Source organism: Eschscholzia californica, unplaced genomic scaffold (assembly GCF_041429995.1).
Source record: "Eschscholzia californica isolate CP2 unplaced genomic scaffold, dmEscCali1.0.p SCAF_1, whole genome shotgun sequence".
In the NCBI taxonomy this organism is placed as follows: domain Eukaryota; kingdom Viridiplantae; phylum Streptophyta; class Magnoliopsida; order Ranunculales; family Papaveraceae; genus Eschscholzia; species Eschscholzia californica.
The window spans coordinates 33,675,638-33,690,927 of record NW_028238198.1 but is presented as its reverse complement, the minus strand read 5'-3'; the positions used below and the strand labels follow the sequence as shown (position 1 = coordinate 33,690,927).

Sequence of the window (15,290 nt, the reverse complement as noted above, 5' to 3'; positions counted from 1 at the left end):
TTTGATCTTTTTAAGTTGTCTTTACAGTTCAGTCCAGCTATTTTATTCCCTTACGTTTTGCCCCTTCCTCGTTTTAATCTGGACCGCTGAGTTATTAACGATCCAGATGGAATCAAATAAAAAACCCTAAATCTTGGCTAGTTGAATCCCACGATTTTTCTTCTTCCTCTTTCATCAACAGAGCTTGTTCTTCCCAAAACCACCATTGCAATTTAGGTTTTGAAATCTTTTTTATAAATTGAGATATAAAGAGAGGTGAGGAAGGTTTAAAATCGAGGAATCAACATCTGGCCGAAGGTAAGAAGCTATCATCTCACTAACAAAATCTATGTAATTCATCTCTGAAATTCATGTATTTCAACTTTGAAATTTGGGTAAAAATGCAAGTTTGTTACTGTTTTGAATTGTTGTATTCATCTTGAGTAAAATGCTTTATATATATATATATATATATGTGTGTGTTGTTTTGATTCTTACTCTTCTTTAATGGTATTATATCTCTGAAATTTGTGTAATTCATCTCTGATGTCTTGTCTTTCATCTCTGAAATTTTTCTTCTCTAGTAATACTGGTTTGTATTCCTCTCTTTTGTTTTAAAGATTTTTTTTCCAAAAAACATGTTCATCTCTGAAATATTTCTTCTTTACTTATTTGTTATTGATTTTTTTGTTGATTTGAAGTTGTAATCATTGTCGTTGTTTGAGATGAATTCGGTAGAAGAAAATGTAGCGAAGGAATCAACAGAAATCGAAGTACCTAGAGTTGGGATGGAATTCGATATTGTTGAAGACTTGTACGATTATTGGCTTCGTTATGCCAAACAGACCAGACATCCAGTGAAAAAGACATCGATGAAAAGTGTTCATGGAATTCTTCGGTATGTTACGGTAGCATGTGGTAAGCATGGAAAATTTAATCCAAGAGGAACCAATCTAGTTGGTCCCCGACCTAGTGGTAGAAATGGATGCAAAGCTAGAGTTGTCGCTAAGTTACACAGTAACGGGAAATGGGAGACTACTATTGTGTCTCTAGAGCATAATCATATCCTTAGTCCTGGGAAAGTCCGTCACTATAAATGTAATAGAAAAATCGATCCACGTGTCGCCAGACAACTAGAAATTTGTGATATGGCAGGAACTAGACTGAGTCGAAGTTATAGACAAGAAGTTGTAGCAGCGGGTGGACACGAAAATGTTCCATTTAATGAAAGAGATTGTAGAAATTACATCCAAAAAGCAAGGGTGTTACGTCTTGGGGAAGGAGATAGTACAGCGATTCAGGAGTATTTTTTGGCTCAACAAAGAATAAATAATGGTTTCATTTTCAGTATGGACTTAGATGACGATTGTTGTTTACGTAATGTGTTTTGGGCAGATCAGAGGAGTAGAGAAGCATGAAGGAGTTGAAGGAGATGTCCTTCGACCAAGGTGACAATGCGAACAAATTGTCGGATAGGACAATTGATGTGGAAGATCATCAAGTCCGATTGATTTAGGGATCGTAGAGTTGTAGCTAGAGACCAACTACGATCGTCGAATTACGAAGTAATTCGCGGCTAACTTCGATCGGATCCTACAACGGGTTACACATAAGAGTGACAAATTGATCTAGGATATGACTAGTGGGAGTGAGATATAATCATGGGAGTGTCCCATAAACATATCTCATAGGCCTAAAAAGGAATTAGGCGAAGATAGTACAAAAGGGCCAAAAACAGGGTTTTTGGGCCTAGGCCGATTCGGGCACTTTTAGGGCTCGGATTGGGCTGATTTTTGGAGGGACGTTTCCTTATGTTATGAACATTAAATCTGCCAATTTTGGCTGGGTTTGGACGTCATCTCCTTAGGGAATTGAGAAAATACCAATAGTTGCTATTTTCGACTATTTCCCTAAATCTTATTCTAAAGGGTGTTTTAGGAAACCTAAAAGGAGGTGGATTCTTATTAGGGTTCTATATAAACACTCTTAGGGCAGAGAATAAGGTGTGGAATTTCTCTCTAAGCTTTCTTACTCTACCACATCAAGTAGAGAGGAGAAAGTGAGCTAATTCCCAAGCTATCTTCTAGTCAAGCAAGAAGAAGGTCTTCTTATTATCCAACCACCATTGGTGTGCTAGCTATACAACAAGGTGGGAGATCAAATTGATTGCTCGTGTCCCAAGTAGAGGAGCTACACTTGAAGCTCTTGGTCTTCTTCAATCAATTCAACTAGTTCGAGGGAAAAGCGATTAAGGTAATCTACTATCTCCATTAGATTAATTACTAGTTTTGCATGTGATCCTGGGAATACTAGTGTAGACATTAGATGTCATATTTCCGGTATAAACACTAGTAGAAGGGTATAAATCCCTACAGTGGCGTCAGAGCCTCTTGCCATTAACTAGTTTTTGCTAAGAATCGAACTAATTAATATGCTTAATAGTTTGAAAATTGAGTTTATAAAAGTATTTTAAAAGATGTTTTAAAAGTATTTTAAACTCATAATTTGATGGGATTCAATAAATTTTCAAATTGAGAATCAAATTGATGATTAAAAGTGTTTTAAAAGACTCAATTTCATTAAATTTCAAACTAATCCATGCTTGATTATGTTGATAGTTATATTTAAAAAGGTTTTAAACATAAAATTTGATTAATTATGAATTGGATTCAAAGATTTTTTAAATTGATTTCAAAATTGTTCTTTGAAAAAATTCAAAAACCTAGATTTTGATCCAAAATTGGTTTGATTAAGAGTTGTTTTTTAAATTTTGGAAACTTTTGAAAAACAAAGATTTGGAATTTTAGAAGTGTTCTAAAAAGAGTAGTTTTGAGTTTGGGAAACTCTCAAAACAAATTTGGAAAAATTTAAAAAGTTTCTAAAAGTTTTGAAAAATTTTAGAAGTGTTCTAAAAAGAATTTCAAAAATTTAAGAAAAGTTTTAAAATTGGAAAATAGCAACTTAAAGTTGCATAAGAAAAAAAAAAAAAAAAAATTTCTTTTTGGAAACTAGGGTTTTGAAAAACCCTAGTGTCCGGCCAGGAAGCTTCCTGGCCGGACCAGAAGCTCCTGGATGCGTCCTATGGACGCGTCCAGAGCAGCTGCTGAGACGCGTCTTGAAGACGCGACCAGCAGCTGCGACAGAAGCTTCTGGACGCGTCTAAGACGCGACCAGCAGCTGCGAAGGAGCTTCCTGGACGCGTCCAGAGCACTCGACCAGACGCGTCTTGGAGACGCGTCTGGGAGGTTCTGGGTGTCTCGGACTAGTCCGAGACACCTAGTGCTGGTCCGGTCCAGTACCAGACGCGTCTGGGAGGTTCTGGGTGTCTCGGACTAGTCCGAGACACCTAGTGCTGGTCCGGTCCAGTACCAGACACGTCTAGAACGCGTCTGGTACATGGACTAGCGTCCTGGCTCCGGCCAGGACGAGACCAGGCCTTGATAGGCCTCGGCCAGGACATGCCGGCCCTATGGGCCGTGCTATGTCCGGACCTTGTCCGAGCCCTTTTTGGGCTTGGGCCGGGACTTGTCTAGGACTTGTCCCGGGCTTTTTCGAGGCTTTTCGGACCACGAAAAGGGATCATCATTCGAGTGGGAGTTTTTGCCAAAAATTATTTTCCGATTCCAACCAAATAATTCCAAAATCAATCCGGGCCATCCAATAGCCCAAAACGGATTTCTCTTTAAATTGATTTATGAAATCATTAAGAATCGAACCAATATTTTTTTTCCGAAATTGACCCGGGCTTTCTCGAGCCCAAAACGGAGTTTTTCTTAAAGATGATTTTAGAAATCATAAAAGATAAAACCGGAAAGCACCACTAGTAGAATTCTTCGAATTTAGACTTAAGGTCCGTAATGTGACATGTGATGTCAACAAAAGTATCTCCCAAGATAATCATGCATATATAATTCTTAGCCTTGATATATTATATGATTGCATGTGATGTGAATGCGGGAAACTAGTATGGCCATAGATTTATTTCTTTATTCTTGTTTTAAGCACGGATGGGTGCATGCTTTGTAATTAATTTTAATTTCAAGTTTATACGATCTGCGAATCGTTAGAGTCTTGTAATTAGAGTTTAGGGTCTATGAGTCCATTGAAGAAACTCGAGGATGAAATCCAAAGGCGAGTGGGAGAAATCAATGGAGGTTCAAAGATGGCGATCTAAGACGAACCAAAAGGCGAAACAAGAAGAAAACCAAGGGTGATTAGATCTTCTAGGTTAGGGGCCATACTAGGATCCATGTCTACTTGATTTACTTTCTCGCGCGCATTTACTTACTTATTTACGCTTTATGTCGTGGATGTTAGTTAGGCTAAATAGTTCACTATAACAAACGCCAGACTAGCGTAAAAGTCCCCAAAAGTAATCTTGAGTAATCGCCTATCCAGATTAAGACACTCGTTGCGCCCTTGTTCGAGGAAGGTGGGTCGGCCTTCGCAGAGTACCTCCTCTACCTTGGGACAATGCGGGTAGGTCTATAGAAGAGGCCTACACGTCTAAATGGTTCTACTCAACGAGATCAGCAAGAGAGTCTTGGATACTCGAGGCAAAAGGATAGATTAGTCATTCATTAATGAAATCTATCAACCAAGAGTCATAAGGTATGATCAGTGAAGTAGTTCGCTCACCCGGAACGACGGAGTCAAAGGGTAGGGCCTTCGTCCGCTTTACTTCGAAGAACTGGGGTCATGGAATCACTTATTCAATCGGGGACGATTTTTATTGAATAATGTGGGAAAACTAATGTTTTTCAAAGACGATAACGAGTTTTAAAACTTTGCCATTTCTTTATGTAGTTTTAAGATGACACAAACGATTTCAACATTGAATCACACCTAAGGGAGGTGCTGATCCACTTCCTAGAATGGAAGAATGAATCCGAGAATAATTCTCAGATTCAAAAGGAAGGTCACTAGAATACCCAATCCCAATGTTGACTCATACAAGAGAAGGTCAAAAGCCATTTGCAAGCAATCGTATAACATTCTCTTTGGAAGAATAATGAATGCTAGCATAACCATTAAGACAAACTGAGGAAGAATTTCCCACAGAAGTCATAAATGGAGAGGTACGAGACCTCCAAGGCAATCTGAAAGTCATCCTAACGGAAGACAACAGAATACATCTATCACCCAATTCAATATTGATTGAACAAAGATAGATAAGACCTTAGATGAGTCACTCAGGTTGTTACAAACAAACTGAGCAGAACATACGGGAATATCCAGTCTAAGAAAGGTTCTTGAGATTTGGTACAAAGAATCTTAGAAATAGATTCAAAAGGGCAAAAGGATCAGTCAAGTGAGACAAACATTTGATCAAAGAAAAGCAGCTACCGAGTACATGATCAAGAGTATTTCTCATTACTGTGAATGTTTCTGAACAATGGCTAGACCATTTAAAAGGAAACTACCTTTGGCACCTGGAGGACAAAAGGAATGGAATTATGAATTCCGATTCCGTATCCTTGTTAACAAAGTTAAAAACAAGTATCGTAAAATTCCTTCATCAGGTATTTAAGACCAGATGAGCGGCTCAGTGGGAGCTCAAAGAAATCACATACTTGACTAAAAGAAGTAAAGATCCAAGAGGGAGCAGAAGCAGTAATGCTAGGGATGCTGAAAGGGATCGAAGTCTTCTTTTAGACACTGATCTAGCTTAGAACTTAATAGTGATTATTTTGTTCTTCTAGAAACGTCTGATGTTTTAAACCAGTGATAAAATTAACTGAAGGTTAACATTGATAATGGCTAAAATCAAGAGATTCAAACTCATTAAACTTCAGCATTGTCAATTGGGTCTTAAGGACTAATTGACAAAGTCACCCTTTTCAAAAGGCATAAAGACTAGTAATCTATTAGGACTCATACGGTGTTATGCAGACCTATAAGTTTACTTGCAGAAGCTAACGAGAGAAACTTCAAATACGTACTCTGACAACTTCATGAAGTATGGAAACGTACAAATCATAAAGTATAAGTCAGAATGTTTGAAAGGTTCAAACAAAGTACAAACCGAAGTAAAGAATCACTTTGACAAGATAGTGAAAACTTGAGTCAAACACTTGATAACCATCAAAGGAGTTGAGAAATAGTTTCCCAACTCTGCTCCATGGAACACATCCGACGGATGGTGGATTCAGTGGGAGCAATCGAACATTGCTATGCATAATTCGATCAAAGATGGGTTTAAGCCAGTCTTCCGAATATTTTGGGACATATTCTATAAACGATTGTTTTCACACTTACCAAAGTCCGTCTAACAGCTAAGCTTGTAAAAGCATTACAAAATTAGCTAAAGTCTGACGCAATTTCTTTAGAAGAAATTTGGGCTTCTTCCACAACCAATCAAGAGAACAAAGTGTTTGTTGCTCATGATAGTATTCTTCTAATAATTAGATCACCTGGTCGTCTGGGAGAAAAACACTAATTATTACAAGAATAAGTGGGAGAAAAGTACAAGTCGATTTAATTCGATCATGAGAAAAATCATGGAGGGTCATGAAGAACAATCATGAAACTTGTACAAGACGATTAAAGTCGACCAAGAGCAACAAACTGCGGCTCCTCGGAAAAGGAAAAGTTAAAGACATGATCTTATAAACCCACCGCACAAAAGCGAATGTCATTCGCCGGAGAACTCTCAAAACAAGTGAAAGTGTCTCTAAAGGAATATCTTAAAGTAATTGAGAAAATTCCAAATTGTTGTTCAAAAGCCCTAAAAGGTCAAATCTCAAAGACACAGAAAATAAAGGTTATTTCTGAAGAGATAAAAGACCTGCGCAGAAACGAAAACTGACTCTAGATTTTGGCTAGAACCCAAAATCATCGTGGAATCCATATCTCGTCAAGACATGAAGCTTGATAATTTAAGTCAACAAAAGACCTAAATTGGTTTTCCAAAATAGAAAACTGAGAAGGATGGAAACATTCGTGTTTCCCGAAACGAGACAAGAAGAATAAAGATTCTTCCAATCAAGTTATGTCCACAAGCATGCTTCAGAAATCTATCGACGGATTAAAAGCACGCAAGGGTTAGAATCTACGATTCAAAAGGCAATCAGAGAAATTTGATTCCTGGAGAATGAAGAAAATCTTGAATCACGAGTTTCAGGAAGGTAAGTGGAAGTAAACAAACCTTCCGGGTCCGTATGCAGAGTACATACAAAAGATTGAGTACGACATAAGGTGTTGTATAACAGTAACGAACTGACTCAATAAAGGACCACACACAAAAGGATAAAATGCCATTTTGGGCATCTGAAGATCTATAAGCATAGATCAAAAGGATGATAGGATTAGAGAGACTCAGTACGCTGAGATGCTTGAGATCCGAAACAGAAAATCTAAGACTCGGAAAGTCTAAAAGAATTTCGACCCAAAAATTCATGACAGAGGGCGTTGCAAAACTCGGAGTCTAAAAGACACCGATGAGCTAGCACGCATGAGAGAGACATTTATGTTCGAAAACATAAAGTCAATCATGTTGGACATGATTAGCATTTAAACATCCGAATTCGGATTGGAAAACCGAAACACTACTTAGTACATCCTAGAAGGCTAAAGGATGAAGTAGTACAAAATTGAACATGTCATCGTAGCAAACTTCCAGACATGGAAGGAAAGTAGGCTAAAAGTGTTTTAAGCCGGGAACTGTTGCAAATACTACACAAAGAATTAAAGGCCTTAACTCTAGTAAAGATTACTAGATATTATCAAGGTTGAAGATAGTAATCTTCAAATTAATTGATAAATAAGCAAAGTTTAAAACCGACTACCACGGTAGTCAAACTAAACTGTCACCTAAGACATAGTATGAGATTCATACACAGTCTAAGGCATGAGGTATAAATTTTAAACCTCGACAAGTAAAACTGAGTGGGTAAAAGGAGTTTTACGGAAGAGGCTCAGATTTACAACTCTCGTTATCAGAAATAATAAGAATTATTTCACAGTCGTCTAAACTTGGTTTAGTGTTTAAACGACAGTCCATCGATAATAAAACGTTCCGAATAGGTTTGTCAGATACGTGATCTGATGAATGAAACCCTATTAAGTGAACTTGGAATAATTATTATCAAAAATCCCTGGTCCAGGTCATTGCATGGACAACAATGACTCACGAAGACTAGCACGGGAGTCGATGGGATAGCGCAGTTTCATGGGCTATATGAATAGTATATTCTATTCGACTACGTGGGTGTGTAAAAGGTTTATACACTGGATAACCCTCAAATGAGAAGTACATCACTCGTGATGAACGTCAATACTTCTCATAAAGATAATTGGAGAGATTCCTCAAAACATGAGTGCTCCACTCATCTTATGTAAGGAATGCCCGACTTTGGTTCCGTTAAACGCCGCGCCGTAAAAGGAGGTTATAAAGGCGGATACTGAGAAGGACAGGATAGACATGAAGTTAAGTGGGAGCGCAAGAATGGATTGTGTCACCCTAATCACATTAGGTACAAAGTGTCTCAAGGCCACTTGATGAGTAGCAACTGAAAATGCGTGGCCGCGCTCAAACGGATTAAAGTTAATCGTTTGTCTTTTACAGTTGTACTCGGATATCAAGAAAGTCTGAATGACGTGACGTATCAGATGGGATACTAAATTGACACGGGAATCGAGGCATTGCACTTGTTCTAAGTCCAAGTGGGAGTCTGAAGGAGTTGAAGGAGATGTCCTTCGACCAAGGTGACAATGCGAACAAATTGTCGGATAGGACAATTGATGTGGAAGATCATCAAGTCCGATTGATTTAGGGATCGTAGAGTTGTAGCTAGAGACCAACTACGATCGTCGAATTACGAAGTAATTCGCGGCTAACTTCGATCGGATCCTACAACGGGTTACACATAAGAGTGACAAATTGATCTAGGATATGACTAGTGGGAGTGAGATATAATCATGGGAGTGTCCCATAAACATATCTCATAGGCCTAAAAAGGAATTAGGCGAAGATAGTACAAAAGGGCCAAAAACAGGGTTTTTGGGCCTAGGCCGATTCGGGCACTTTTAGGGCTCGGATTGGGCTGATTTTTGGAGGGACGTTTCCTTATGTTATGAACATTAAATCTGCCAATTTTGGCTGGGTTTGGACGTCATCTCCTTAGGGAATTGAGAAAATACCAATAGTTGCTATTTTCGACTATTTCCCTAAATCTTATTCTAAAGGGTGTTTTAGGAAACCTAAAAGGAGGTGGATTCTTATTAGGGTTCTATATAAACACTCTTAGGGCAGAGAATAAGGTGTGGAATTTCTCTCTAAGCTTTCTTACTCTACCACATCAAGTAGAGAGGAGAAAGTGAGCTAATTCCCAAGCTATCTTCTAGTCAAGCAAGAAGAAGGTCTTCTTATTATCCAACCACCATTGGTGTGCTAGCTATACAACAAGGTGGGAGATCAAATTTATTGCTCGTGTCCCAAGTAGAGGAGCTACACTTGAAGCTCTTGGTCTTCTTCAATCAATTCAACTAGTTCGAGGGAAAAGCGATTAAGGTAATCTACTATCTCCATTAGATTAATTACTAGTTTTGCATGTGATCCTGGGAATACTAGTGTAGACATTAGATGTCATATTTCCGCTATAAACACTAGTAGAAGGGTATAAATCCCTACAAAGCATATAAAGAATTCGGAGATGTTGTCACATTTGACACGACATACTTTTAACAAATAAGTATGGTCTACCTTTTGCTCCGTTTGTCGGAGTAAACCATCACGGGCAATCTATTCTAGGTTGTGGTTTGTTGTCTAACGAAGACACGGATACGTTTACTTGGTTGTTTAAGACATGGCTTGCTTGTATGGATGAAATAGCTCCATCTGCCATAATTACAGACCAAGATAGAGCTATGCAAAATGCAATTGCAATCGTATTCCCCAACACAAGACACCGATGGTGTCTTTGACATGTAATGAAGAAAGTACCAGAAAAACTCAGAAGCTACAAAAGATTCGATGAGATAAGTCACACTCTTAGTGAAATTGTATATGAAACTCTTAGTCAAGAGGAGTTTGAACTTAGGTGGAACTTAATGGTTGTAAAATATGAGTTACACGGGAATTCTTGGTTGGGCTCCTTGTATGAAGAGAGAAAACGTTGGGTACCAATTTACGTGAAAGATAAGTTTTGGGCGGGAATGTCTAGTACCCAACGTAGTGAAAGTATGAATGCTTTTTTTGACGGATATATGGGCCCGAAGACTAGTTTAAAGCTTTTTTTTGAGCAATATAATTTGGCAATGAAGGATAAAATTGAAAAAGAAGCACGAGAAGATTTTAGATCATATCATTTACAAATCAGATGTGTGAGTCCGTTCGCGATAGAAAAGCAAATGAGGGATAAATACACACTTTCAAAATTTCAAGAATTTCAAAAGGAAATGGCTGGAAAGATGGCTTGCGAAACGAGAGATTGTATAGAGTTTGGTCCCGTTTTTTAATATAATATTTCGGAGGAGAAAGAAATAGGTGGAAAATCGAAGTATTTCGACTACAAGGTTTTATTTAACCCTGTCGAATGTGAAGTTAGGTGCAATTGTTTATTGTTCGAGTATAAAGGGATGTTGTGTCGACACTCAATTACCGTCTTATGTAGAAACAAAGTCAATGTTGTGTCGGATAAATATATCCTAAAGAGATGGAGGAAGGATGTAACAAGATCCTATACAAAGATTAAACTCAACTACGGGGATTGGAAAACGTCACCGGAGGTAAAACGCTATGATGTCTTGTCTCGTTCTTTCAACGAACTAGCAAGTGCTGCTTGTGACGATGAAAGATCAACAGAACATTTCAATGATTACCTCCTTAAATATAAACCCAAGTTTTTTCCTAAAGATAAAGTCAGTAATTCTTCTGGAACAAGTAAGTCCAAAGGTTATACCGTTGATTGTGAAGATAATGCACAAGAAGACATTCGCGATCCGTGATCATGTAAGGCGAAAGGTCGACCTCGAGAGACTAGATTCAAGAAAACCAAATACAAGTCAAAGAAGCAGGTCAGAATACTTAAACTTGATGATTTCTTACATTTCTTACTTACATTGATTTTATCTGACTTGTCTTTTATCTTATATTTAGTGTAACATGACACAAGAAAGTACATTGGCTGATATTGCTACACAGAAGAACTTGTTTTACACACCTTCCACACCTATGGTAATTTAGCGTGACACTTGTTTACCTGAATTGAATTTTTTTTTAATGTTATTTTCGATGCTAACTATATTGGACTCACTTGTATATCTAGTTTGGCACTTCTACAACCACAAGCGATCCAAATTGGAAGTTTACAGCCACACAAGAAAGTAAATTTGGTGGTAACGTTATGCAAGAAAACATGTTTATTACACCTCCCGTGCACATGGTAATGCTTCTTGTTATTGTTTGGTTTAACACAAATTAGATATATGTATAAACTTATTTTATTTCATTTTTTTACTTATTCAGTCACATATGGCGTTACTGACGGGCATGTATGGTCCTCAATATTACGCCCAACTCGGAACATATATCAGACATGGAGGCAGCAGCGAACATGGAGGCAACAGCGGACATGGAGGGAGCGGATATGGAGGCATCGGACATGGAAACATCGGGCATGGACACAGCGGACAAGAAGATGAAGTATCACATGAAGAGAACTCAAGTTGATGTGGTTGAGGCTCGCCTATAGCACAAATGAAGAAAGTGCAGCAGGTTTTGGACTGCAAAGTGCAGCAATATGGACTGTGCAGTCCAAAAAACTGCAGTCTTTCCGAAGTGTAGCAGTAGTTTGGCAGCTATATTCAAAATTCATTTCTTACTTAGTTTTTTGTTTTTGGTCTCTGATATAAAGTATTGAATAAAACATACAGGTCTATATGGTTTATGTTCAAAAATAAAACGTCTTTCCAAAGTATTAGTTTTGTTTAAGAATGTCGGTTGTATAATATTAGTTTACTTGAATTGGTTATATAACTCTGAAATCTGATCAGAATTCGAAGGTTAAGGTATCTTATTTTTTTGTGTAAAATTCATAGTAGTTCGTTAGCTGTAGAATTTAAAAGCTACCACTACGAAGATTAAACTGAACTGTTCCGATGTATATATATATATATATATATATATATATATATATATATATATATATATATAATGTAGTTGAGATAGAGCTTAAGTTCTGAATGGAAGAGTACCATCCAATCCCCTCTAACTTTGAAGCTTAGGTTTTAAAATTTTACTTGGCCTGATATAGGTAATTTTTTTCATAGCTGTGAAACTTATTGTTTGAAGGAAACAAACACAGTTGATATTTTTTAACCAGAAAACCAAGGTCAACTTCATCTGCTATCATATCTTGCTCAATGATTTCATCTTGTTTCAATTTTACATGTGTGTTTGCCTTCTAAACTCTTTTATGAACATAAATGAGTTGAATTCCTCATTTGTAGGTACTGAGGACCATACTTTTGACTCTTCTAATACATAGAACCAATACTTTTGAGGTTCACCTATAGCACAAATGAACAAAGTGTTGCAGTTTTTGGAATCCAAAGTGCAGCAATATGGACTGTGCAGTCCAAAAAGCTGCAGTCCGAATTAAAAAATAACAAGAGATCTTACATTGCTAATTAAAAATAAATTGATGTTACTAATCAAGCCATAAAATTCTCTTAAAAATTCTCGACAGAATGCCGACTCCCAACAGAATGATATGTACCTGTTTTAAGAGAATAGAATAAAATTCCCTCACCATAAAATTCAGCATTCAAATGTGACTAAGCTAAATACAAAACTAAATTTTGTTCCTTTATTTCTGAAATCAATATCAAACAAATAGAATTTCTAGATGCTAATGTAAAAAAATATCAAACCAAGTTAAGTTTTTTTCAAGGAATTATCTTCAGGTCCATCATCTCCTTCTCCACTATCTTCATGTTCATCATCTCTTTCTCCGCCACTTCCATGTTTGCTACCTCCATGTTCGATACTTTCATGTCTGCTACCTCTATGTTCGCTACCCCCACAGTATGTTCTGGATTGATCTTCATATTACTTTTATAGTGACGGGCTCTCCCAGGCCTAACGATATGATTATGCTCTAGAGACACAATAGTAGTCTCCCATTTCCCGTTTCTGTTTAACTTGGCGGCAATTTTGGCTTCGCAGCCATTTCCATGGTTACCACATGCAACCGTAACATACTAAAGAACTCCGTGGACAATCTTCATCGATGTCTTTTTCACTGGATGTCCCGCCTGTTTGGCATAACGAAGACAATAATCAGCCAAGTCTTCAACAGTATGGAACTTCATCCCAACTCTAGGTACTTCGACTTCCGTTGATTCCTTCGCTACATTTTCTTCTTCTGGACCCATTCTCAAACACCAACGTGATTACAACTTCAAAACAACAAAAATCAATAAGAAACCAGCATATTAAATTAATGTAAACACAAAACAGTATGCATAAGAATAAAATTTTGAAAATACACAACAAGTAAAGAAGAAAAATTGCAGAGATTAACATGTTTCTTTAAAAAACTTCAAAATAAAAGAGATAAATACAAACTAGTATAGAAGAATAACAATTCAGAGATGCATACAAACTAGTATACCTATAAAAACTTTGAAAAGAGTACACAAAACAACATTTACCTAAGAAACAAAAATTCAGTAGAGAAGAAAAACATTATTAAATTCCTTACTGGTAAACGAGAAACAAAATTCCAGCCAGACATAGGTCTATAACCAAATCTAAATAAGGATTAAACATAAACTAATAAAAAAGATTCGGAGCTAGAAGCATGAATACAAGAAGATTTTTCGATTTGAAACCCTAAAGTAACAAACCAACATTTTATCAATATTTCAGTTATGTGGTTACCTATCAAGAAGATTGTTCGATTTGGGTTAGTGAGATGTGAAGAAACCTTCGGCTGGCGCACTATTCCTCGTTTAAAACTTTTTGTCACCTCTCTCCCTCTCTCTAAACCCCATTATTTTGTTAACAAAATGTAGAGTTAGGGTTTTTTATTTGATTCCATCTGGACCGTTAATAACTCAGCGGTCCAGATTAAAACGAGGAAGGGGCAAAACGTAAGGGAAGAAAAAAGCTGGACTGAACTGTAAAGAAAACTTAAAAAGATCAAAATAGTGCGCCAACGCGGCAAGATGGCCGACGTGGCTTCGCCATGTCGGCCATCTGCCCGGGGTCTGCTCAACAATTCGGTTCCCCTATCATTTTTGTTCTCAATATTTCTCTTTTTCATTTCAGATATGTATATTGAATGCACCGTATAAACAAAAGAAAAAAAGAAGAGAACATATCCTAAATTCTTTCCTCTCTCTGCGTCTCTCATTGTTTTATTTAAGGGATATATGGAAGGAATACCTGGACTATAATGTAGACTCTAACGAGGATATTGATTATGTGAATTTTGGTGAAGAAGATGATAGTGGACCCAAAGGTGATTGTGGTTCCGAAGAGGAATGTGTAGAAAGTGAAAAATGATATTGGTTGTTCGTAATATAGTAACTTAGAACTATTGGACAACTAAAGATTGGAACAATAGATGATAATCTTGAGATTGTGTTTGAACTTTTCAAGAAATATGCATTTTTGTGCTTCGATGGGTTACTTTTTCGTGGTAGAGAAAGAGAATCTAGAAATACTTTTTCCAATTGCTTAACCCTGGAACCCTCATCAGAGGATAGGTTGTTTAGGAAGTTTAGTTAAGATTAGAATAATGTCTGAAGGAGATGAGAAATGAAAAATGATGTCATCCTTTCTTGACCATAACCATCCTCTCAGCCCTAGCAAGTTCAGATTTTATAAATGCAATGGAAACGTTAAGTCATATGTAAAAAGGACTTCAGTGTTATGAAGAAAACTCGACACATTGTTAACTCATCTGTGGTTGTCAAGCTCATGAGCGTGATGTACCGACCTGTCCTATGTTTCCAGAGTTGCGCATTTGAAGTCTTTTAGCCTCTCAGCGTTCAGGATTGTCATACTAAGGAGGGGTGGAGTTGTTTTACCTAGCATTAGTGTTTCTTTCTCCACATCTTTCTTCTCATTTCTATGAAATGTTGGATCATCAGAGATCATCTAATTCATGGTCGATCTCTAGGACCACCATCGAGGAACACCCTGCATTTTCTTTCTGTTAGAAAGGCAACTTCATCATGTTTTCTCTGTAATTAATATCTCTAGCTTTTTCTGCTTCACCTCTTGTTTTCTTTTCTTAACTTCTTTTTTTTTTGTCGGATCTCTTATAAGGCTTTCAGATCTTTATAACTGCCACTAAATG

The 15,290-nt window shown here is 37.3% G+C and overlaps 2 protein-coding genes across 2 annotated transcripts; both read left to right on the top strand.

The window, feature by feature from the left end:
- The first annotated feature begins 177 nt into the window (after window positions 1-177).
- On the top strand, window positions 178-12,005 carry LOC147566259 (uncharacterized). The gene is made up of 6 exons (XM_086668270.1): window positions 178-297; window positions 681-1,391; window positions 9,615-10,995; window positions 11,078-11,155; window positions 11,247-11,363; window positions 11,447-12,005. Exons 4-6 carry the CDS (start codon window positions 11,084-11,086, stop codon window positions 11,648-11,650), a joined length of 393 nt encoding a protein of 130 aa, XP_086524396.1. The 5' UTR covers window positions 178-297; window positions 681-1,391; window positions 9,615-10,995; window positions 11,078-11,083; the 3' UTR covers window positions 11,651-12,005.
- Window positions 705-1,397, top strand: LOC147566260 (protein FAR-RED IMPAIRED RESPONSE 1-like). The gene has a single exon (XM_086653978.1). The coding sequence runs from the start codon at window positions 705-707 to the stop codon at window positions 1,395-1,397; it is 693 nt and encodes a 230-aa protein (XP_086510104.1).
- Window positions 12,006-15,290: the final 3,285 nt, after the last annotated feature.

Excerpts from the sequence above, each read along its gene's own strand:
- LOC147566260 (XM_086653978.1), top strand. The coding sequence starts at position 705 with ATGAATTCGGTAGAAGAAAATGTAGCGAAGGAATCAACAGAAATCGAA.
- LOC147566259 (XM_086668270.1), top strand. The coding sequence starts at position 11,084 with ATGACACAAGAAAGTACATTGGCTGATATTGCTACACAGAAGAACTTG. Across the intron at positions 11,156-11,246 it reads ACACACCTTCCACACCTATG|TTTGGCACTTCTACAACCAC; the intron begins GTAATTTAGCGT and ends TTGTATATCTAG. Across the intron at positions 11,364-11,446 it reads TTACACCTCCCGTGCACATG|TCACATATGGCGTTACTGAC; the intron begins GTAATGCTTCTT and ends TTACTTATTCAG.